At 41.0% G+C, this 25,835-nt stretch overlaps 1 protein-coding gene and 1 long non-coding RNA gene across 2 annotated transcripts in view; both read left to right on the top strand.

The window, feature by feature from the left end:
* The window catches only part of LOC136361573 (uncharacterized), a 230,469-nt gene that overhangs the window by 15,870 nt on the left and 188,764 nt on the right, over window positions 1–25,835 (top strand). The gene's annotated exons all lie outside the window — the stretch shown is intronic.
* Window positions 13,326–25,560, top strand: NDUFA9 (NADH:ubiquinone oxidoreductase subunit A9). The gene is made up of 11 exons (XM_066319586.1): window positions 13,326–13,396; window positions 15,492–15,662; window positions 16,436–16,533; window positions 16,700–16,791; window positions 19,220–19,361; window positions 19,717–19,819; window positions 20,292–20,359; window positions 20,493–20,569; window positions 22,006–22,101; window positions 23,899–23,965; window positions 25,289–25,560. Exons 1-11 carry the CDS (start codon window positions 13,348–13,350, stop codon window positions 25,454–25,456), a joined length of 1,131 nt encoding a protein of 376 aa, XP_066175683.1. The 5' UTR covers window positions 13,326–13,347; the 3' UTR covers window positions 25,457–25,560.

Raw genomic sequence — 25,835 nt, 5'->3', positions numbered from 1 at the left:
TCAGGAGCTGAACTTGGATCCTTTATGCATTTATGGAGTTTATGTGGTTGATTACACCACTCTTGTCATCTACACTGAAAACCCAGTTCCTGCTTTCCTGGCTAGACACAGTCTGAGCTGGCAGATTTCAAGCGTGCAGACAAATGAGCTGTTCTCATCCTTCCTACTCTGACTCCTTACCTGTTTACAGCACATCTGGAAGCAGCTGGGCCTGAAAACAAGGATTTCTTTGTAGATATTCTTTTAACTGCCCCTTTGCTGCCATTCTGTCTTTTTCTGCAAATCACTCTTCTGCCCTCTGCTCCATAGGAGGTGGATGGTGCTTTTTATTACCTTCTTTGGTGTTGGGTTGAACATTTTCCCCTCAGACTGCCAGTGTCAACAGGCTGTGAACCATTGTGTCTACTGGGTCGAGAGTGTAGTTGCTTGGATTCTCAGACGCCCAAGAGGTGGCAACAGAGGAGTGGGAATTCCAACTCACCATCCTCACCTTATTGGTTATTATTTCCACATCTGTGGCCAAAGGCAAGGGGTACAATGGATATTCCGTAATTCTCTGAGGTGTGCTGGGTGGCTTGAGGATTTATGCAGCGTTTCCTTTCTTTCTTTCACCTTCCCTTCAGAACTCCTGGCTGCTTTGTGCCTTTCTCTTTTCATTTTCCACCGTGGTGCCCTTCATGTGTTGCCCACACCAAAGCAAATTAGAGAACTGAGGTCAGCAACGTTTGTAAATCTTGTAAATCCTGCCACCACTTTTCCAGAGAAAAGAAAAGTCATGTTTGCCTCAGCCTTTCAAAAGGGCTTTAATAAAATGCAGCTTTCAGCAGTGATCTTACTCAGGTATATTCTATAGCTAGTTTGTGGGCTGCACCTGCAGTTCCAGGACCAGTGAGTTCACAAGGACAGTGTGTCAGGTGTGCCCTTGCAATGTAGAAATGAAGCAGGAGGAAATAATTTATTTTTCCTTCCTTCAAGGAAGAAAGATAATGAGCAGAATGTCTTTGTAGGGATCTGGAAGACAGGATGTTTCATCTTGGGCCTCAAACACACCTGGGCCACCAGGAGAGGAAAAAAACTTCCAAAAGGAAGACAGAAGGGGCAAAGATCCTATACTAAGTGCTTTGAAATTGCATGCAGACCTTGGGAATTCTTTGAGTGACTGTAATTTGCATTTTAATTTTATTTATTGCACTTTATGTGACACTGCACAATTCTTTGGCTGTTTAATAAGGACAGGCAGCCAACTCAGCTCACTACATACACATATTTATTCCCTAAACATAATGGTGTCTTTAGCAAAGTTTGTTTGGCAATTTCTGTTCTCCTTGTTGTGCCTCTGTTTAGCATTTATATAATGTTTCTTATAATGAAATAAATTACCAGTACTATGCCAAAAGGTTTGATTAAAATATCAGAAAACTGTAAGCAGTTTATGTAAGTTGGATTGCACTCCAAGAACATAAACTACGAATCACTGAGATTTCTAATGAGCTTTTCTATGGCAAGGGAACCAGCCTGCACCAGTGCCATCCACAGAATTTAGGCATCAGAAACCTTATAAAGATTAGTGGCTCCTTCCCCAGAGAATGCTGAACTAAAAATCTGCCACATAATACCACAACCAATTTAAACCACTCTTAAATATTTGTACAATGTGTCCTACATGAAAGAAGAACCCATATGGGACTTGTACTAGATAAAAATCACCCATCAAATCACCACAATTGTCCAGGATGTGACCTCAGGAGACACTTTGAATTTTCATTCCCAGTGTTGAACCTGCACTTACATTGCTGATGGAGAGGACATTAAGATCTTTTTCTCATTTATATAAAGCGTGGAAACACACATTTTTCATGAAACGTTTTGGATTTTTATGGTTTAGGACATTTTTTGCTTTTATAAATACAATAATAATATATATAGTTATTATCCCAAATAAGCCTCGAATATGAAATGTAATTTGCTGTAAGATAGGCCATTTAAAATAAATCTACAAAAAATTAAAACTCTTTGTGGAACTTGTTTGTGAAGCAGTGAAAGGCTATGTGGGTGTAAACAGGTTTTGTTGGGATTTGTGTTTGCATTTTTATTAACACAGCTGTGGGAGTTTTTTTCAGAAAAAAATACACATGTATTGAATACTCTTCAGAGATAAACATTGTCCTGCTAAAAAATTAACCAAACAGAAAAATTTTAGAGCAGAAAGGGAATCTGTGTAATATGGAATTCCCTTTGGCAAAACCAGTCTGTTTTATATTGACTTTGATTCAGAGGCTAAACTACATTTAAATATTTTACAGCAATACTGCCTTTAAGTGGGTTATAAATAATTCACTCCATAACTGAACAGAGGTCTCTATGGATTGCGAAGTCTCTATATCTTAATGAGTAGATTTAACAGAGTAAAGCAAACTTCCAAGCTTTCAGTTTTTGGAAAACAGATTACAAGAAATATGACATGCTGCTCTGTATAAGAGAAACAGAACTTGAAATAAAAGCACAGAGAGTGCTTAGGCATTTTTTGCAATTATATTTGAGGAGTCACGTTGCATGGTAGCATGGCCTGTAACATTTTGCTGCCACTTATTTCTTTAGAAAAAGCTGAGATTTTTATTTTCCTGCATTTTTTACACCAATTTTGTTTCTTATATGTGAAATCTTAATAATCTTTTTACTATAAAAATATGTATCTTGAGATAAAAATCTAGATTGTCAAATTCTAGAAATTAATGTAACCATGCTGACTTATGAAGCCTTAAACAAAACCCAAACCCCAAAATGAGACAATCACTACAGCCTCAGCATCTTCCCTTCTCCCACTTAACATTAAAAGAAGGTAAAATTACAAAATAATCCAAATGAAGGAACAAAACCTCAGAAATAATTCTAAAAAATACTCAGAGCTTTTGACTTTTTGTTGCAATTATATGAGCCAGAAAGACACAGTGAGTGCCAAATGATGGGCTCCTAAAAATCTGCAATTTCACATAAATACTCTGCAGTACATGGCAGGGATGTAGAAATGCCATAGCTCTAGGTATTCTTGGTTTCCAGTTTTGTTGCTGTACAGTTATCTCTGTTCTAACTGTAGTGTACATCCTTTCTTTTGTGTGCAGACTGCAGATCTGTACATAGCTGCATAAAGTAAGAATGCTAGAGGATATTACAAGTCTTTTCCCAATATTTATAAAGTTCTTGAAGCTGAAGCCAAAGTTCTTGCTATTAGAAAACTAAATTAAAAAATAGAAATTAAATTAGCGCTAAAAAAGTAATTTTTAAAACAAAATCTTATAGTGTCCTTGTGTATAAATATATTGTCAAAGAGTAATAAAAGATTAATATTATTGCCATTACTTAAAGGCTGTTGATTTTCAAATACTTATGTAAGGAATATGGAAAATTACTTTTATTATGGCCTTTGGAAGTTGTGAGGTAATTTAAACCACATCTCAATTCTGCCTCCTTTTATGACGCATCTCTGAGCAGAAGCAGCACAAAGCTGGTGTTAAGTAAATATGAAAGCCAAAAGGTTGTGAAAAGTTACCAAATAAAACCAATGCTAGAGTGTCAAAGGCAAATGCCTTAAAAGTTTTGAGTAACTCAGACTGTACCTGAGTGGAAAACATGACCTGTGAGTAAGGATACCAGAGAAATCTCTTAAAAGTGTGTCCTCAGGAGAACAGTAAAATAGCAAATGATTGCTTTTCTTTTTTCTTCTTCCCTTCCCTCCCCTCCTTGCCCATCTCCTCCCTTTTTTTAAAGTTTTTAGGTTTGTTTTGGTGTATTTTTTTTTTTTTTATTTTAAAACACTATCTTTTGTTCAATTCTAAGGAAATCTCAATTCAGGCCATGTGGAGCTTCAGACGTGGTCAATATACTGAGTACACTGACATTTTCTGCCATGCAACCCTGCTCCCATTGCATCAGTCAGAATCCCTAGGAAATATACAGTACAGATATTAAAAGATAATGGGAAGAGTATTGGGAAGCTTGTGGGAGCACAGACAACCACCCACACAGAGCTGCTGATGTCCTTTTATTATCAGATCTGTGCCAGAATGGAGCATCTCCTCCCCTGGATTAATTTTCACAGTTGCTTCTTGCAATGTGGAATTTTAAAATGTCCATACCTCATTCATTGCATAAACATTCTTTTTATATTTTGGAAGCTTTTCGTTGTGCCTAGGAACACAAAGCACTGTTGATATTTTGTCTCTTCATTTTTAACTGATAATTTTGAAAAGTTAAAATTTTGGAAAAATTAGGGCAAATTCCTTTTTGGCCTAAAAGAATGATTTGGCTAGTCTTTAAATTAAGGACATTGTTTTTAAAGTAGCATAAGACAAAGGTTATTATTAGGTGAGAAATACGAAATTATATTATCCATACCTAAATCATTGAAATAAGTAAGAGTTTCTGGTATTCAATTTTTGCAAACAGCATAACTAATAACAAGATTTCATGGTTTCTCTTCTTACGCGTCTCCATTTTCAGCATTTTTCATTTTAATAGCATTCCTTTTTTTTTTCTTTGGAACATATTTCACACAATTGCTTCCTATCACAGATCAGGCTGGGGGAAAATGCCACTACTATTTGCAATAAAATCAGTTTCTGTGTTTGTGAACACCTCAGCAGCACTGCCAGGAGTGCTCTCTCTGCTCTCTGCCCCTCCTCTCCTCCGTGGTGAGGTCATTAGAGGAGGTCTGGGTGGGTTAGGAGGCTGCACTGGAATCAACATGCTGAAAATGCACCCAGTTGAGGGGCAAAGGCATTGCAGCTGTCACATCCCCAAGCTGACAATCCAGCTGATGGAATAACGTGCTGTGATTCCAGAAAATCACCTTCAAATCAGCCTCTGTGAGGCCAGGGACAGATCTTTCAGACAGGAATCCAGGACAAGGGTTTGAAATGCTGTTGGCAGCATTGAAATGAGATGAGCATTGAGATGGTCCTTTTGTGCTGCATAGAGGTAAAGCCTTATAAAATCAGGGCCCTGTTACCCTTGTAAAACCATGGCTCAGGCCTGCTACTTTGGCTAAGTAGAAGAGAACTATGGAAGAGTGACTCAGCTGGAATAGAGGTAGAGAGACATAAGAAAAGGATCCTGCACCTGTGAGAAAAGAAATTGGTACTCGTGTGTCGCCCTGAGTTTTCAGCCTTCTGATATGTTTTCATTCTTGGACTGGAGCTTTCTTACACTTGTAACAAAAACAAAGACTGGTATTTCGTAAACACGCGTTCCTTCCAGGGGGAAGGACAAATTGATGGACTTCTAAATTGACCAGGGGTCAGAGAGGTGTTAATCTCAGCCCCCAATCCCTGAACAAATTCCAAACCCTATAAAAACCCCAAATCACAATAAACTTCCTCTTTCTCTCCTCACTTCTCAACCTAACAAGTAAGTATAGTTCTTTTGTGTCCTCTAGCAACACTCATGAGGACTGATTCAGTGAGAATTATTCTACAAGAATGTAAACACCATCAGGGAAGAAAATCTTTGGTGAACATGTACAATAGCAACTATTAACCAATTAATTGAGTAGCAAAAGTTTGCTAACCAATTAGAATTAAACACAATGCTTTTAGAGACCATATCAATATGAGCTGTGGACAATCAAGTAAAGCTATTTGTTGCATGAAGAAAAAGTGTCTTGTCGATCTCTATTGCAACACTTGTGCTCCTGTGGAATTATTTTGCAGCCTGTGGATTTTCATGAGTACCTTTGTCCTCAGTTCCCAGGTAGCAGGCACAACTTGGTAGCCTCTGGGGAAAACCTGGAGGTCAAGGTTTTCTCTCTGCTGTGGTGTTTGTTATATTGATGCCTTGGAGTGGCTACCTAGAACAAGGGCTAGACAGAGTGAAGAGAATAAAGCGAGTATTTGTTAAAAGGCCTTCAATAGGTACTCCTTGGACAGAGGCTACACCCCAGATGGACGATGGTCATGAGTTTTTCAGACAGATATAAATTTGGTCTATTTGCATATCGGGGGTTAATTCTCCAATTACAGCTTAGGGTAATGAAGTCATGCAGCCCCAGTTTGCTCTTCTCCCCCAATTCACTTTTGTTTATATTTTTGGAGCCTGAGGCAGATCGTGTCCTTGGTTCTCAGGCTTAAAAGGATTGTATTGTCTGACCAAAATGTGAAGAGAGCTTACTAACACTCTATATGAAGTTCAGAGCTATACGCTAATGCAGTACAGAATCTGAAAAATATAAAAGCTAAAATCTTAAAGCATCAATATGAGCTGCAAATATCCCATGGCATCTTACCCTAGTGGGTGGGGACAGTGTTTAGATCTATATGAATACCAAAGGAAATTCTTGAACTCTTTTTACAGCAATAGTTTCACACTTGGAAGGGACAGAAGCCTGTTCATTCATCTTTTGGTGAATTACACCAACAGAAAGGGTTTCTGTGTCAATCCTGGACAGAGGAAGGTAGGGAGGGTGATCTTTTATCTTTGAAAATTGAGAACACTTTTCCAGCTTTGTTACCCATGATCCAGGTCAAATCCTGCTTGTCTGCCTGGAACAGCCTATTTGAAGCTGCTGGCAATATTCAACAGTGTCCTGAAAGCAGGATTTATGACTTTTGTGTAGGGTGAGAAGAGCTGGCAGAGAGCAGTGAAACAATTGGCATGCAACTAAAATCCTTCAGATGATTATCCCAGCTCAGCTCTTCCCAAAAAAATTGCCAAGCTCATTTAAATGTGTGGCAATATCGGTACTATCAAAGACAGATACACACAAATTTATTCCTGAATTTTAAGTTGAGAGTTTTCATTATGAGATGGTTCTTTAGAGAAGCAATGTAAAACAAGGTTCCTGTACCCAAGATTTTACAGATAAGTCTGAGCAGTAAAAAAAAAAAAAATTAAAAAAAAATATAGATAGATATATATATAAGCATATCTTTAAATACCCCAAACAAACAACAAAAAAGCCACCACTAACAACTAAAACCAAGCAACCACAGAAATTATTTCTCATCTGTACATTCTGAGACTTTTTTTTTTGTAATGCTTCTCTGAAAATTGTTTTTCTGGAAACCTCCAGGTGTTTTGGAATGAGAAGGAATCATTTTTAAATCATCTTTCAGAGAAGAACAATTTGTCTGGCTATGTATGTGTGTGGGTAGAGACAAAAAATTACTAGTACCTGTACTGAAAAATATGGAAATAAATGTTCCTTTCAAATGATGAGATCCAAAATAATTGTAGATGTTTCAGCCCAAAGCATTGCATCTTCCTTTGGGACATGATAATACAGTATTTCCCAAGTTGCTTTCCCAGACATGGCTTTCCTTAGGAAATCCATGTAAAAAATGTATTACCAAGAACCTGGTCTTAACTACATTTCCTAACCTCAGGATAAAGAAAAAATTCTGCTTTTACTCTGGTCTCGTTTCCAAAAAATACAGAGAAGAAGAAGGGAATATGTGGGGTTATCTTGTTGATTGTCACGGTGAAAGTTTATGTTTCCACTCAGGATCCAAAATGGAATTTTCAATAGAAATTTATTTGTAACTCATATGAACAATATCCATATTTTCCCTATGTACATACTTTCTGCTCTTCTTGTAATGTAAACAAATCAGCATTTTGCTGTAGCAGTATAGCTAGACCTTGAACCTAAATAATCTCACTTTCACAGCTGAATTTAGTGCAAATAGTGAAACTGTACAAAGATGAAAAGCAATTAAGGCTATTATCTCAGTAACATATAAATAGTTCCATCAAACATAAAGGAGCTAATTTCCTGTTTGAATGTCTTGGCTATTTAACATGCCTTCAATGTTATAGCTTAAGATGGAATATTTTAAATAAATGTTTTGAGTGTGTACAGTGCTTGTGACAGCACTCAATGGCACAGTGCTGCTATTTCCCCTGACATCTGTGGGGAGCTCTGAGGGAGGAGATTAAAGTACAGAAAGTACAGAAGCTTCTTAGAACTGCAAGGAGCAACTCCTAAATTGCAATGCATGGGGAAAGCTGCAGCACCCATGCATTGGCTAAAGACCACTGAAACCCTACAAAGCTGTTACAATGTCTGCATTTTCACCCAAAGTACGTCTAAAAAAATGCCTGTGCATGCCAGTTTGGGACAACAGGATGCTTTTTTTTTTTTTTTTTTTTTTTTTAATTCTTCTAATTACACACCTCTGTCACAGTATTTACCTGTGAATAATTGGATTTTTAAGTATTTTTAAAGTATTTAGCTGGGGAAAAAACCAATTAAGTTGCTTGCTGAGGAAGTGTTCATTGTGCACTGCAGTTGCACACTGTATTAAGAAATCTTCATGGATGTAAATAAACACCTCTTTAAAGAGCTGGTGGTATCTGTCAGTGCAAGAAAACAGATAGCAACCTCAGGATTTTATTGTTAATATTTCCAGTCCAGCAAAGAAACAATCAATTAGAAAGGGTGCCTAAAGCACAAAGAGTAGTTCTTGATATTTTCCTGTATATTCAGATTCTTACTAGTAATCAATTTGTCTCTGGCCCTAGGGAAAACACTGGCCTCAGTAAGAATACCTATCGTCAAGGTATGTGTAAACATAGCAGGAAATATTGTTTTCCTCCTTATCTCTGCCTGGGTGGCAAAGTGAAGAGCTGAAGAAATAGGAATATTTTCTCTCCATAGAGTATTTCTTTTGATTTTGTTCTGCTTCCTTCAGAATGCCTGCTCAGTCTATCATGTGTTAGGAGACAACCATGGTTCCCTGTGAATTATTTCTCACCACACTCTTTCATGAGAAGGCCTGATTTTCAGCACACAGAGTGGATTGTCTTTAACATTTACTCTGAGCAACTTGGGCAGCAGCTGTTCCATAAATGCTATAGTCTTGATTTCTGTCCTTATGGAAATGCAGGAACATTCTTCTGACTGTGACATGCCTGCTCTAAGACAGGAGGCTCCAGGGGAAAAGTGGAAAAGTGTAGCTTGGATACTCTCCTGCAAAAGTGCTCAAAGCAAAGGCTGTCAGATGGATACTCAGGAGAGAAGTATTTTTGGGGGAAAGACAAAAATCTCAGGATTCTACTTGTTTTTACTGATCTTTTCCAGACTTGACAGTTTCCAAACAATCTCCGGAGCAAACCAGACATTATGGCAAAATACCTCCACAGTGTACTGAGTTGATTTGTCTTATAAAATAGAAAATTACTTTTTGCACAATTAAAGACACGTAGAAAGGTAAAGTTAAAGATGTGACTTTCTACACATCCTCCTCTTGCTGATATTGCCATCTAGGTGAATTTTAAGTCTTTTTTTTTTTTTTTTTTTTTTTTTTTAATGAAACAAGATTACAACCTCAAGAACTAGCAACAACTTTTCCTTGTATTCTGAAGAGCACTGTTGGAAATGTCTTTGTAAAAGCGAAGTTAGACATGAAGTTGCTTCTAACAGGGCAGACAAAATTACTGTGACTTCACAGGGGTTTTGGGTGCATGATCGCCAAGTTTATACTATTGTTTGTTTGGTTTTCATTGCTGTAAATATTGCATTGAAGTTCCCTTTAAGATCCAAGAAAGGTCTATTAGCACACTCAGCAAATGCAGCAGCAGTACAGGAATTGAAAAAGGGGACAAAATGTCTTCCATCAAGGACAGAACTCTGTAGGAAAGGTTCCAGACCCTAGTGAAGCCATAAGGAATTGAGCTTATTCTGTCTCTCTGTATCATTACAGACAGGTAGAGTTGAAGACTTAAATATCTGCCTAGATAGAGATAATATTTTTCTTGTTTTTTGTTTTTACTATCCAAATGGGATGGGAAAGTTCCTCTGCATCACAAGAAACTAGATAAAACAAGCCATCACATCACTATGAGATGGAGCAGAAACCAGGTGGTATTTAGGAATTTTAAAAGGAGATTTCTGATCAGAAAAGATGAGAAGGCAATGCAGCTCCCAGAACCAAAAAAAAAAAAAACAACAAAAACCAAACCCATACAACAACAACAACAAAAAACCCCACAAAAAAACCACACACACAAAAAAACCCAACCAACCAACAAACAAACAAAGAAAAAAACCCTAGATCTCTTTTCAAAGTCCCTATTATCTTTCTTTTCATGTGACATACATATCTCAAACTAAGCTAAAGCAGGAAAAAATAGAGTTATGGCCTTTAACACCTTTGTATTCTGCTTCAGAGTGGGCTATGAAAAGCAAAAGTAATGCTGTTAATTATTTGCCTTTCTTCTAGTTCTATTCTAATACTGTTCTTGTGGGCTATTGTAAAGGAAAAGAGGAAAAGGAGAATTTACTAAAGGTATTGCAAGCTCTGTTGTCATTAAGATCTGCAACCTCCTGAGAAATTCTGAAACATTTTGACACCAATGCAGTGATTAAAGGTGAGATCAAATGTTTTGGGAAAAACTGTAACACAGAATTCAGAAAGCTTTAGAAAAGAGTGAAAGAAACTTGAGAAGGAATGCATGTAAACTGATACTGAGGTACGCAGTGGGAAAGCTGCGAGAAGGGGTTGGCTAGCAATTGTTTCTTTCCCTGGCACTTGAAGTCAGAGTGCCCCTTGATTGCTGTACTAATTAAGGATCTCATTAGGGTTTCAAATGGAAGGTTAAATTTCTTATAAGCTGCATGTGGAGACCTATCCCTTCAGTTTCACCTAAAGACCTTCAGGATCATGAGCTGTCTTAAAGAACAGATCTTGGAACAAAAGCGACAGTGCTGGGCATCCCTCTTCCTGTGCAGCTTTAAACAGCACAAGACATTCGTATTATGCTTCTTTTTTTTTTTTCAGCTGCATGTACTTTGACACTTCGGCTCTCTTGCTGAGCCCAGTGGCATCATCTTAATCTGGAAGCAAAAGAGGAGAAGACAGTTGCTCGGTTTCACACTCCCTTTGAAGGCTATCAGCAGCACCCTGTGAAAAGTGGCTAGGAATTTTTCTTTCAAACTAAATGAACTACCTCATTCTTTCTTTCAATCATGCAGAGCTCCTGAACCTAAACTGTATCAAGTGGAACTACTGCTCACAAAATGTGCCCACTCAAGAAGTTGTTGCGTTTAACTCACATCCTGAAAAACTAGACTTACGCCCGTGGACCATCACATTCCTTCACTCTCGCATAGCCCAGCTTCAAAACTTGCTATGTCCAGTTATTGCTCCCAATCCAAAGCTCCTAAAACAACAAGTCCTAGCAGCAACTTTGTCCTAGCAGCCTTTAAAGTGCAGCACACCCAGGTCTGTGTACTCAGCTCTGGGGACCCTCATGCACCACCACACTCACTGAGTGCAGTTACAAAGCTAACAACATTCAGCAGCTGGTCCCACAGGAGAAATTCTAGAAGAAAGAGGCAGTGCTGGAATTCACTTTCTTTCTGCAGCCTTATAAACTGCACAGCCAACAGTGACACAATTCATCCTCCTTCACAAGCAGAATCACAGGTCCCTCCTTTCTATGCAGGATCCCACGCTACCAGTCTCGAAGAGAGCACCCATAGCAGAATCCTTGCATTGACTGCTACTGCTCTCTCACGAATGGTGCCGGGACAGAAAAGCGCACGGCTTTTTCCTGGGCACTGACAGAAAATGAACCACACGATGGCGGTGTGGACTCGAAAAAGAAAACGCACCTCGCCCCTCTAATGTACCCCAAGTGCAGGTCCAGCTTGAAATCGCCACTGCGCTCGAATCTACTGTCAGGAGAAAAAAAGGATTTTGCTGCTCTGCCGAGTAGAAACTCTTATTTGCCGCACACTCAAAGGCAACGTGAACTCCTTCACGCTAATACGTTTTTTCACTCTCGCAGAGCTCGGCTACAAACTTGAAACCATCCGGCAAAAGCAAAGGTCATGAAAGTATCAGCTGAGAATGCTGGTGCTGCCTTTCAACTACAGCTGCAGCCAAAGAACTGCTCCTCACACTGCTCAGTTTGGCATGTGGTTTCCTCTTCTCAGAAGGGGACCTTCTGCAATTTTGGCAGTGCACTTGTTTCAGACAAGGTAAGCAGCTATGCTCAGGATTGGTGTGCAGCTGGCAGGAATGCCCCTGGCAGGTAACGCCCAGTAACAGTGTTCTGGCACCTTTGTAAGGGATCATTTCCTGGATGTTGTTTATTCCAGAAGAGGGGATCTAATTTCTTTTGAGATGGGTTTATAGGTCCCCTCTTTGGCAAAGAAACCAATTTTGGATCTGCAGGTTCAGTGCTCTTAGTGACACTTAATGGCTTTCCCTAATAGGCAGCTCTGTTGGTTAGAGCTGTCGAACTGTTCTGGTAGGGGAATGCAAAAGCCAAGTTGTTGAGCTTTCTGTCCCGGTACCTTCAGTGTGTGGGCAGTCACTGGTGCCGTTCTATTTGGATCCTGGCTCTCTGAGACTGAAGGATTATGGTGGTTCATTGATCTGAGAAGGAAAATGCAGACAGTAGGGTGTGTACTTTGGGTGAAATTGAAGTTGTAAGCAGCAAGAGCTTTCTCAGCTGGCAGTTCTGTGAGCTGTGTTTTTGCCAGATGGTTTCAAGTTTGTAGCCGGACTCTGCCAGAATAAAAACATTTATTAGCACAAAGGAGTTCGTGTTGTCGTTTGAGCGTGGTGCAAATAAGAGTTTCTATTTGGAAGGGGAAGATCAGCGAAGTCTTTTTTTCCTGACACAGTGGATTGGAGAGCAGCGACGTTTTCAGCTTGGCTGTGCACTTGCAGCTATTTAGAGCAAGGCCAGCAGCGTTTCCCTGTTTTACAAGCCCACATCGCCATCGTACGGCCGGTTTAATGGGCGCTGTCAGTGCCCAGGGGAAAAAAAAAAAACAAACAACAGGTCTTCATCCTCCCCCGGCCATCTGTAAAGAGGCCAACCACGCTGGTGATTCGCACTTTCCTTGTGAGCTGTGTCCAGCATCACACCCGCCGCTAATCCGAAGCGTTTCCAGGTGGGAGTCGGGCTCTGCTCCCAGGCAACAAGGCACAGGACAAGAGGAAACGGCCTCAAGCTTTACCAGGAGAGGCTCGGGTTGGACACCACGAAGAATTTGTTCACTTAAAGAATTCTTTCTTGAACATTGGAACAGGCTGCCCAGGCTCCGGTGCAGCTACCGTGCCTGGAGGTTCCATTACACCCTGGGGAAGGAAACACTGGAAGCACCACTCACTGCCACAACCCGGCTGACACGGCAGCACTAAACCAGAGATCACCCACGGCTGACCCGACAGCACTAAACCCGAAATCCCACACCAATCTCCGCAACACCCGCCACGCCACTGAACTCCGTGCCGTTCCCGCTGACCGGGCGGCGCTGAGGGCCGCGGGCCCGCCCCGCGCAGCCGCGCTGTGCCCGCGCACTGCGCAGGCGCCGCCCCGCCCCAGGAAGACGCCAAGATGGCGGCGGCGACGCGCTGCGCCCGCGGGCTGCGGCTGCCAAGGGCAGGTGAGTGTCAGCGCCGCCGGCCCCTCACGGCCCCGCCTGAGCCCTAGGGAGCTCGGCCCGTCCGTGCGGCTCTGCCCCAGCCCGGAACGCGCTCCGCTCCCGCCTCTGTGCGAGGGGAGCTCGCACCGCAGCGGCCGGAAAAGAGCTGCCGAAAAATGTTCTGGAGGCCTGGAAGTGATCGTGTTTCGGCCTCCCTTCTCCTTAGGGAGCTGGGGGTTGGAGCGCAGAGGGCTCGGGATGTAGCTGTGGGTGCCGCGCTAGGGCTGTCACTGCCCTGTGAGCTAAAAGTTTGGATTCCTTTTGCCGTTTCTTAGGTGACTGTGACCTTTGGGCCATGATTTATGGTGAAGCTCAGCTACCAATATTATGTTTAAAGCGTGTGTTTGGGTCTTTGCATCCGTTTAAATTGATTCTGAACCGGAGTAACATGGGAGATGGTAAACGGATTTTGTTGGTAAAGGGCAGGGCGGAATTTAATATCCTTCTAATGGTAGCAGTGTGTTCTTTATTTACCTAAGGGGCTGTCAGACTGCCTTTCAAGACAAAATGGGAGTCTTCTTCCAGTTCTTGGAGTTGGGGGAGAACAGGGACAGAAGAACTTTTGGGTAGGGAAAAAGGCACTTTGGGTTTGCAGTGGATGTTTGAATTTTAATTCATAGAATGATGGATGATTGGAATTACAATTCCAGTCATATTTGGATTGGAAGAGACTTTAAGGATCATCTGGTTCCAACTCCCTGCCATGGGCAGAGACACCTTCCACTATCCCTGCTTGTTCAGAGCCTCATCCAGTCTGGCCTTGGACACTGCCAGGAGTGGGGCAGCCACAGCTGCTCTGGAAAATGGAATTGGAAGCAATGATTGGGCATATAACCATAACTGGTGATAATTACGGCAGCCAGACCTCATGCAGTTATGGAACAAGGGAAAATGTTCATCATTAAACACCTTACAGTGTAGAGTAAGCACAACAGGGGAATACACAAAAGTGAGAGAATACAAAACAGTAATTAGATATTATTTGCTGGTGTCACAGTGAAGAGGCATTGTGAAGAGTCTGCTACCGACAATTTTTGCAGAAGTAACAGCAAAAAAGCCATTGAGTAGTTGAAAGGTATAAATCATTATTGATTTTTTTTAGCTTTCAGAGGCTCTCAAACTGCCTTTCAGGACAAAATTGGAGATGCAGTATCTTTTTCCAGTTTGTGGGGTATAGAGAGAACAGGCATAGACAGACTTTTGGGTAGCAGAAAACCTCCTTCAGGTGCTGAAGTTTGATTGGATTTTCTGGTTTGAGTTCTGCTAGCTGAGATAACAGAACAAAATTTGTGCCTCAACATACCCTGCCTTTTTGATCTTCTGGACATTGTGGCTGCAGTGTTAATGCCCCTGTGTAACGGATAATCCCTAACCACATTGGGATAAAACCTTCTTCAGTGTACAAGTGTCAGGTTGCTCCCAGTCCCATCCAATCTGGTCTTGGACACTTCCAGGTATAAGGCAGCCACAGCTCTGGGCAACCTATTCCAGGTCCTCGTCACCCTCATAATTTCTTCCTCATATCCCATCTAACCTCTCTGTCAGTGTGAGGCCATTCCCTCTTGTCCTGTCACTATGTGCTCTTGTATATCCGTGTCCTAATGATGTACTGCCTCCATGGCTCCCAGGTAGCTTTTTGAGGAAAGGAACAGCTTTGAGGCTGTATCCCATGCATCATGGATCTGGCTCTGCATCTCTGTCTCCTCTCTTTAGAGCTGTGGTACAGGAGGATTGCTTCCTGTGCTATATTTTATATTTTTACTGAGTTATTCTTTACTTGCTTCACCTTAAACTCACAGTAAGCTTTACTTTACTTTAAGCACTGATAACCTTTGTCTGCTCCTTCCTTGTCTCAGTTTGGTCCTTAACTTTACCAACAACTTCCCAGGCCTGCTTCCCTCTGGCCTCTCCAGATATCTCTGAAACAGCCCATCAGGAGTCTCTGCGTGGGATATTAGAGAAGAAAGATCTGTGATAAGAAAACCAGTTTAAGCTGTGAGTTAGCAGTGCCAAGTCCTTTTTAACGCCCTGAAATCTCTCCTGTTCCCTGTTGCAGGCCATGGAGTTTCTGTCCTGACTGCAGCACCGTCGGCGTTGCAGCAGCACCGGCAAGTCCATCACGCCGTGATCCCTCATGGCAGAAGTGGAAGATCCTCTGTCAGTGGCATTGTGGCCACTGTCTTTGGAGCCACAGGTTTCCTGGGACGATATGTTGTCAACCGCTTAGGTAATGCTCACCAGGACTGCTAGTTAAAAAAACTACCCCAAAAAATGTTTAGTGGAACTAATTAGTCTTTAGGTTGCAGGGTGATGGAGGAGACTCTGGCATTTTGGATCTTAAAAGTGTTTTGCAGTCTGCTTAAGTTCCAGCATGTGACAAGTAGTAAAAAGTGTTTTAATCGAGGGAACTTGGGAGGTTTTGGATGTTAAGGTCATTAAAAGAAGTCCTACTCCTCTGTAGAATTCACGTCTGAGGAGAGCTACAGTATATTTGAGTCTTCTGGTTTTAGCCATATTAAGACATTTTACTGAAGGGCTTGCAGGAGTTTGATTGGAATTCTTCAAAATTGCTCTTTTGAATTTAAATTTTGGAAAATAACCCATGCTGCTTTTTTCCACTTTTTTTTTCATGCAGCTTAAAAAACTGTAAATATCCTTGTATATGTTCCATTTTTTAGGTATTGTGCTTTGTTTGTAGGACACACTGTTTTTGTCGTTGTTTGCTAACAAGCTTTGGCATTTTGTCTTACAAGCCTAAATATTAAGAAAAGAATCCTCTTTAAGCATTTGAATTATGTAGGTTCAAGAAGAACTTTAGTTCTATTCTACTTTTAGTTTTGCAGATATGCATTCAATATACCTATGTCTAATTGTAGTGCTTGTAGTGTGTATGTCTAATTGTAATGCCAGGGGAAAAAAGGGAAATTTATTTATTCAGAAGTTCATCTACTTAAAGGGATGTATTTGTTTGAAACTTTGGGGGTTTTTGTGGCCCTTTAGGTCGCATTGGCTCTCAAGTCATCATCCCCTATCGCTGTGACCAGTATGACCTGATGTACCTGCGGCCTATGGGTGACCTGGGGCAGCTTCTCTTCATGGTGAGTCTGCCTTGAGATAAAGCACAAACCCGTGGTAATCTTTCCCAAAGACACAGCTCCAGCTGTTGTTTGGCCTCTAAATGACAATGGTATGAAAGAGCTTGCTTTGGTGATGCCTATTTACATGTTATCTCATCTTTTCCCCATTTGGTGCTCTGCTTTGCAGGAGTGGGACTGTAAGGACAAAGATTCCATCCGAAGAGCCGTGGAGCACAGCAATGTGGTCATTAATCTTATCGGAAAGGAATGGGAAACAAAGTAATTTTCCTTTGTTTTTCTTTTCCTACATGTGGTAGATTTGCACCAGGTATTGTAGCCATGTTTTGCAGCCTATGTGTGCAGTGATGTTGCCAATGTTCTTGGCTTCTGTGAAAAGACAACCCCAACATTTTGCATGTTAAATTTCTTTAAGTGGTTGACTCCAGTCCTGGTTATGATCTGCTTTAGAAAAGTGCATTCTTTCCAAAATTTTCCAGTGTACAACTTTTGTTCTGTCAGAAAATTCAAATGTGCTTTCCACATACCTCATAGGTGGTCCCCCAGTGCCTTCCTATAGATGACAGAGCCTCACCAATATCTTACATTTGTATTTACATTGACATTTTATTTATATTTAAGTCATATTGAAATTATATTTATATTTACATTATCACAGAAGTAAGATTTCATCCTATTGCTTGGACATAGTGATGAGTTGTAGCCTGCTAGAAAAAGCTATGATCAAACAGGAATAGCTGATGGCGAGTCCCTAAGATTATGACTAATAAGATCATTATTTGATAGAATTTTGACACAGACAATATTAGCTACAGAAGCATTCTTTGATAATAATTTCTAAGAATGGTTCCTTTTTGAAATCAATTTAAAATATCCCATAGTTTAAGTTAAAAATACCTGTAACAATCACTTGCTCTGTGTGTGTTCATGCAATTATGTCCCTTTTATTTAAAACCTTGTGCAGAACTGCCAGACAAAAATTTAATGGTGAGATTTGCCTTTGCGTGGTGCATAATTTTTGCTCTGGTAGAGCAAAATTTGTAGACAGGAACAAATGTAGATACCAGTTTCATCTCTGTTTACAAAACTAGTGCTTTTGTTGCCCTTTTTTTAATGAACAGCCCTTTGATGTTCAAAATTTCTGGACTTGTGTAAAAAGTAAGATTTATAGAAAAGAGTTTATTTTATTATTATTATTTATTATTTACTTTTATTTATTTATTTATTATTAACAGGAAGTGTGAGGACAACAACAGAAAGTTTCATTCTGTTTAAAAATCCCCAAACTTTGTTCTCAGTACAGTTTCAATACATTTAAACAGACAAGTCTTGATCCATGTTTAAAACTTTCAGACATTACAGAACTTGACCACTGTGTGGCACAAATGTGTCGATCACATACTTTATACATGTGGGGATCAGTGGTGGTGCTGAAACCCTGAGATCAAGTTCTCTGATTTGTTAAACACAAGGTCAGAGTAACCATTGTAATCATCCCAGAGCCTGTGAAGAACTTGGAGAGGAAGAAAAGGAAGATTAGATGGAGAGATCAGTCCAAAAAAGCAAAGCCTGCCATGAAATAGTTTCCTCCTTGCCTTGTACTTGTGTCCAGGCTCCTCTGTGTGTACTGTGTTGTTTGAAACTCCATGGTAACAGGAGGGATGTTGTTCATTCTCATGTGTTTCTAAATCTATTTTGGGGAGCAGAACAGGAATGATGGTTCCCAGGATCAGATTAGTTATTGAAGGCTCAAAAATAACTTTGTATGTTAAGGCTTTCTTTGGACTCCAGTGGGATCTGAAGAGCTGTGGGAGGAGAGAAGGACACAGAGGGGAGGTGCTTAAGATGGGGATAAGATGTTTGTTACCCAGAGTGAATGATCAAGATGCAGGGGTGCTTACAGGGACAATGACATCAGAGTCCAGTTCTCTTTCTTGCAGTCTTGGGATAGTTGGAAAGAATTTTGGGATTGTTGGCAGCCTATAAGGTCAGTTCTGTGTGGAGACAGAGCTTTTGTATTGTTCTTGATCAGATACCAAACTGATTGACAGTATAACCCCCTGATTTAGGCCCCCTGAATGTCATAGAGTGAGGGGACTGTTTCTTCTTTGCTTCTCCTGGAAGTCCCTTTCAGCTCTGAAATGGTTCTGAATGCTCTGACAAATTGTTTTTCCATTTGCATGGGCACCTCTGTGTTCTCTGGTTTGTTTTTGTCTGCTTCTTCCCTGCCAAGCATCTGCCCTGACTTGGGCTGCTCAGAAATTATACATTTCTTTGTAGTGTAATTAATATGTCAAATCAAGGCATATTTTGAAGAGAATTTGTACAAATACAGCCTTTGCTCCAGTTCATGATGCAGGAGTGCTTCTTTTAATAAAAATAATCTGTTTTCACTTTCACTGGGAGTTTTCTATTTGTCACAGACAAGTGACCAAGAGGATTTTTCATACTGATGTAATCTTTCCAGGTGAAAAGGCAGAGAAGCTAAAATTGAAGATTACAGTTGCAATTTCACTTCTCTCTAATCTTTATTATAAGAAGAGTCTATCATGAAGAGAAATTTTGTTTCTAATGAGTGTCAGTATAGATTTTTGCTAATACCTTCAAGTAATACATAATTGGTTTGGGCTTGATTGGCAGCCATTGTTGATTGCTCTTAAAGTAACATTTGGATTTTGCCTTGCTTTAGGAACTTCAGATTTGAAGATGAATTTGTAAATATTCCTCAAACTATCGCACAGATAAGTAAGGAAGCTGGTGTGGAAAAATTCATTCATATCTCTCACCTGAATGCTAACATGAGGAGTCCTTCCAAATACCTCAGGAAGAAAGTAAGTCTGGAATCCACTTAAATATTTATTTCCTGAGAATGTACTTTGTGTTTGGTGTGGGTTTGGTTTTTTCCCCCAGCTGGTTCTGTTTGAAGGAAATCAATGTATGAATTTGCTAAAGACTGTTTTCTGCTGCTGAGAAATGTTTGTGCTTTCTGTGAGACCTTTATCTTAGTACAGCAGCTCGAGGATCAAATGGCTTAGATATAAATAATATTAGATATAAATAATTTTTGTACTACTGGTGGCATAAGTTCTTAAAATTCTGTATTCAAGGATGCCTTCTGTTATGAAAGGCATCCACTTCTGCTTGGTTCAGCGTGGATCTAATGAATGTGTTTGTTTTAATTGATAGGCTGTTGGAGAGAATGTAGTGAGGGAAGAATTTCCAGATGCTGTAATTTTGAAGCCCTCTGAGATGTTCGGGAGAGAGGACCGATTTCTCAATCATTATGCAAGTATGTACTCCTGGAGTAATAAACCCCTGTATGATTTGTGTAACTGCCTGTAGAGAACAGAGAGAAAATGGGATTTGCTTCTGGAAAGCAGACCAGGTGTGTTTCTGTCAGGAATGTGTGGGGATACACAGCAACATACTAAATTCTCACCTCTTGATAGAATTCTTTCTCAATCTAGTTAGGTGTTGCTGTTTGTTTTTTTTTTTTGTAATAATTTCATTTTGAGGGGAGTGTGTGTGTGGCCACTCTAAAGAAACAGCAAATGCAGACCCTCCCATTGCTGTTAGTATGAAAACTAAATGTGACTTGAAAGAAATGCTGCTGCAACTGGGTGGGAATTCTTCCCAGTTCTGTTTTTTTTTTTTTAAAGCAAAGTCAATTTTCAGAGGAGCTCCACACTCAGTGTGATATAAAATGTCTTGGTTATTCTGGTACTGAAAGGATTCCCAGATTTTCTCTTTTTTTCTGTCAGACATGCGCTGGTTTGGTGGTGTGCCTCTTATTGCTCTGGGCAAGAAAACAGTCAAGCAACCAGTCTATGTAAGTTTTCCATGAAATCCCAGTTGTAAATCCTCAGTGGGTGGATGTGTTGGTCTGTAAACCACCTCTGAAAGAAGAGTGTGTGCATGTGTTCTGTTTTCTCTTGGTAACTGTTGGACTTTGTTCCTCACAGGTGGTTGATGTAGCAAAGGCAATTATTAATGCAATTAAGAATCCTGATGCAAAAGGAAAAACATATGCCTTGGCTGGGTAGGTCACTTTTTCTGATTCAAATTAACTGTAGTACATCTTTTTGGTGTCAGTTTTTGGCATGCTGCACAGTACATTTAATTTCTCCATCCATGCACACAGTTTGAGCTGCAGTAAATTCCACCTCCTTTTTGGGAGGAATAACAGCTCAAGCTCTTGCTGTGAGTACTCTGAAAATCCTGATCTGGGCCCCACTGCATTTCATGTGATGTATGTGCACACAAAGAAATAGGCAGCTAGGGAAACATGCTGGACAACATAGATTTGGAGAAAATTCTAGTAAAGCTGTGTGGAAACCACTTGGAATTTGAATGGCTTAGAGGCAATGGATCTACAGTTAGAGACTGGATTTACAGGTTTCCCAGAGAAGCTGTGGCTGTCCCATCCCTGGCAGTGTCCAAGGCCAGGTTGGTTCGGGCTCTGAGCAACCTGGGCTAGTGGAAGGTGTCCCTGCCCATGGCAGAGGGTTGGAATGAGATGGACTTTAAGGTCCCTTCCAACCCAAACCATTTTATGATTCTCTGATCTCTTGGAACTTTTCTGGAGAACATGTCAATTGAAGGCTCAGTTTTCATGCCTTCAGACCTTGGCATCTGTGAAATCCTGGGTTTATCAAAGTGCTCAGCAGTGTGCTCTTGTGGTGTCATGAGCTCTTCAAAATGTTTTGGGATGGCAGCAAATTGCCTGGGAAACCAAGGGAGATACGGACAGCCCAGTCTGAGCCATCTAGAGAGCCTAAAATGCCAAGGCAGAATCTGAACAAGAAAGAAATGAGAATTCCCAGTGGTTTATGTTACTCTTAGGCAGGTGGATGGAAGACTGCTTCGTTCTCTCCATCTTTAGAAAGGGAGGATGCATTTTTTTGACAACTCATCTTGCTTTTAAAAAGAGCAAGATACTCTTAGTGAAGTGAAGGCAAGCGAATCAATTTCTCTGCAGCCAGTTCCTGCCAAAGATGGGGTTTCTTGTTAATAAAGCGTCCTTAGTTCACCCTTTGCCTTTTGGCTTTCAAGTGGGCTTGAACAAATTTCTGTCACAGTGCTGCAACTTTGGGTTCAGAATTAAAGTCAGCATGAAAGGAGGCACATTTAGGTGTGCCTTCAAAGCACACAGAATACACTTCATCCAGTGTGGTTGTGGTGGGTTAGCCTTGGCCAGCAGCCAAATGGCCACTGTTCTTTTCTGCCACTTCTTTTCCATGCTTTTCCCCAGCTCCAGGATGGGCCCTTCCACAGGCTGCAGTCCTCCAGGATAAACCTCCTCCCTGTGAACCACAGAACCACAGGGGGAATCTCTGCTGGCAAATTATTTGGATTGAAGAAACAGGCTTTTTGTAGCCTTGGGGGTGGAGGATTTAAAATCAGATTTTTTTTCTCTTGGTGCAAATATTGAAGTGTAGCAGTCTGAGGTGTGATGTTTGCTGCTTTCCCTTGCAGCCCTCACCGGTACCTCCTGTACGACATGGTCGAGTACATCTACGCTGTTGCCCACCACGCCTTCATCCCCTACCCCCTGCCACGGCCTCTCTACCAGTAAGTGGGACCCTCATTCAGTGAGCTCTTGGCAGCACAGGAGCATAAATACCTGTTGCATGGCTTCTTTAGTCTGCTCAGTTGTTATTTAACGTGGTGGAGTTGCAGAAGTTGCCATTCCTGAGGTACTTGTTAGCCAGTTTTGAGCCTTCAGCTCGGGATCAGGCCTGCATTTGATGGGCTGGTACATGAAATGCATGCTTGTAGTGAGCTTAACACAGCTGTTCATTCCAGAGTCATTTCTCCCTGACATCTAGGACAGGATGAGAGGATGTAGCCTCAAGCTGCACCAGGGAAGGCTCAGGTTGGACATCAGGAGGAGTTTCTTCATGGAAAGGGTGGTTGAACATTGGAATGGGCTGCCCGGGGAGGTGTTGAAGAAACAACTGGACATGGCATTCAGTGCTTTGGTCTGGTTGGCAAGGTGGTGATCAGCAAAGGTTAGACTTGATCATCCTGGAGGTCTTCTCCAACCTAAGTGACTCTGTGATTGAATTGCTTTGCTGAGCCAAGGAGTAGCAAAAGATCCTAATCTGATGAAATTATTAGCAAACCAAATGATTTTTAATACCACAGGGAAAATATGTGTGTATGTTGCTGATTGCAGGCCCTGACAGATTTTTGTGCACAGTCTTAAGGATCTGGTACTGAGCCTGGGGGTGATCCTTGGGGAATAATCACATATTTTTAAAGAGCTACCCCAAAGAGTAAATGCCATTTCAGGAGGTGCTCTCAGCATGATGGGGCTGTGTTATTATTTGGCATCCTAGTTCTCCTCATTTTTAGTGCAATGCGAATTAATAAGCTTAATCTGTCACCAGAGTTAGAACTCTCCTGCCAGTAGGACTCAGTGTTGGATCCATGGAAATGCTGATGGATAACACTTAAACTGTAGTGGCTGTTCCTCTATTGGCTGCAGGAGGCACCAGGTTATAGGATGGCTCAGGTGACACAGCAGCTTGTTAAAAAGGTGCTCTGTGGGTGCTTCTTTATTTTATTCACATTTGCTGCAGTCCATGTTACACTTTTTTATTTATGGGCTAAACTAAGTGATAGTTCATATTTTTGAGAAAAGAATGCACCTAAAAGGCAGATGAGCCTAATTGTGTTGATGTGCAGTAACTCAGTAACACCCTAATCTGCCAGGTGAGCACTTCAGCAAGAGGTCCTACCTGAAAGAGATTCTGCTGTTGGTCTTGAGACACTGAGCAAGAGCTGTAGCATTATTTTCTTTTACCTGTCAGATTTCCTTTCTTTCAAGGGAAACTTCATTTCTGAAAACTGCAGATATCCCAATCCTCAGCCTTTTTATAGATTGCTCCAGATTCCACCAGCTTGTTTGTGTTGCTGATAGCTCATTGAGTTGTCAGCAAGTTTGTTTTCTCCTGGAGGCTTTGAATCCAGCTTCGTGACTAATTGGATTGCTGCCTACACTGCAGGGAACTGAGTTTGGATGAAAGGCAGGGGCAAGACTAAACCCTCTGGTGTGTGGGGAATTGGATGTGGGGTTTACTTTCCCCACCCACTAACACTCATTTTAATTCTAGAGATCTGCTTCTCCATTCCATCTAAAGTAAAATAGTACAAGATCCAATAATTCAGGAACAGTTAATTACCAGAAACACAACTAAGAACTTGGTTGCTGGCACATCTAGTGTTTCAATGAGCTCAGACCTTGCAAGAACAGCTTCAGAGCAAGCTCTTGCTCACCATCTATTAAGTTTGAAATAATTTTAACCAGATTTCTGTGTATCTGGATAAATGACTGCGCTTCTGCAATATTTCTTCTGTTTACAGTTTAGTTGCAAGTTTTTTTGAGATGAATCCATTTGAACCGTGGTTGACACGAGACAAGGTGGATCGGGTAAGTGTGGGACCAGCCAAAAATCCCTCTTGGGAAATGTTTCATTGTGTGTTTGTAACTCCCACTTGCAGTTTGGCATTCCCCAAAAACACGTGGAATTGGAAACAGCCAAAAGTAGAGGTTGGATGAGGAAAGTGAGGGGGGCAGTGCTCCCCACTCTTAGTCCCTTTCTGTACCTCTAGATGCACTAATCCCACTTCCATCATCCAAGGAATGGTGTTTCCAAGAGCTGAAGTTGAACTGACACCCTGCACACATTCCAAAATCTCGCTTAACATTCTAGTACATTTTTTGGGAGAATATTGTCACTAAATGTTTATTCCTGACTTCTCAGAGTGTTTCATTGGGGGTGGAGAAATAAGTTGCAAAAAACCAACTGCAAGCAAGGAAAAAGTAGGAATTGGCAAGTATTAGTGTCAAAATTTGGCATATGTGTAGGCTAGCAAAGAGAGTAATGCACATTCCCTAAACTTTCTGCTTTCTGAACTGTGGAGTGACTCTCCCAATTGTTTTGCAGCATTGGAATTTCAATGTATTTTGTCATAACACAGTATCAGTAGCCTACTTAACCTGATTGTCCCCCAGAATATAATTGTAACATCTCCCAAAACCTTTCTTCCAGCTGCCTTTGTAATTTCTTGAGTTATATTTCATGAAATAAGCCTGCACCAAACTGTGCAAGTCAGCTGTACCATAGGTAGTGTAAGAGGGAGTTTCTCTGTGTCACTTCTGGGTCTGATTGTTCCTCTTTCCGAGACTTTTCTCTTTTCTTCAAGACTGAAATAATCTATACAACATTAGATGTGTTTGAGTTAAAAGACCTTTCAAGGAGCACCAGCCTTAGAGAAATCTCTGTTTTCTAGGATTGTCATATGGGTTGCAAATATGGTAATAGAAGTAACCATTTATCCTGTACAGAACTGTATTCTAATCCATAAACAGAGCAAAACATTCTACCAGAGATGATAATTCAACACATATTTTCTTTCGTTTCCGTAACTGGAGTTCAAGTATAGCCTTGGAGGGAGTTCTGCTTCATTTTGCTATGCGATGCTCCCTGATAATGCATGGAGACAAAAGGAGGGCACTTCCTGCATGGTATTTAATCCTTAATTATAGCCCTTTTGCTGGATGTAGAATACCTGTACCTCGTGCTGAAGGTCTTGGTATAGAAGACCTTGTGTAATTATACCACAGTTCTGTTTGAATCTTTCCTCTTCCTCTACTTCATTTGGCAGGAGAATGATTGCATTGGGTGTAAAGCTGTTCATTTCAAGTGAATTATCTTTTTTTTTTTCCTTACCTTCCCCATTCTTGTTGAAGTTTCACACAACAGACATGACATTTCCTGACCTCCCTGGTTTTGAAGACCTGGGAATTGAACCAACCCCCCTGGAACAAAAAGCCATCGAAGTCCTGCGTCGTCACCGCAGGTTCCGCTGGTTGGACGCTGAGCTGGAGGAAGCAAAGCCAAAAACACAGCCCATGTAACAGCTGGCAAGGGGGACACCTAAAGCTTCTTAAACTGCCTTTGGATGACCCAACTTCTTTGGAGAACTGTGTACATACTGAGTAAAATGTATTAATCATGTAAACTGTATTTCACCAGTGTTGTCTTTTCAGTTAAGGGGGGGCTGTCACTGCAACGCAGATTTTCTCTCTGCCACAAAAGCAGATAACATGATTGCTTAGCTGGTGAGCATCATAATGTTTTGAAGGTTGAGACTAGAGGCAATGTGCCACAACACTTGTCCCTTTCTCCCTTGGCCTTCAAAACAAATGTATCACTGAGCTTTAGGTGCTCAAATGGTTTCAAGGGTGTTGCAGTTCAGGACTAGGTTGCCCAGAACGTGCTCTTTCCAGTAGGGAT

Source organism: Sylvia atricapilla, chromosome 5 (assembly GCF_009819655.1).
Source record: "Sylvia atricapilla isolate bSylAtr1 chromosome 5, bSylAtr1.pri, whole genome shotgun sequence".
NCBI lineage: Eukaryota > Metazoa > Chordata > Aves > Passeriformes > Sylviidae > Sylvia > Sylvia atricapilla.
Note: the sequence above shows the minus strand (reverse complement) of the source record. Positions and strands in the feature narration are given on the sequence as shown.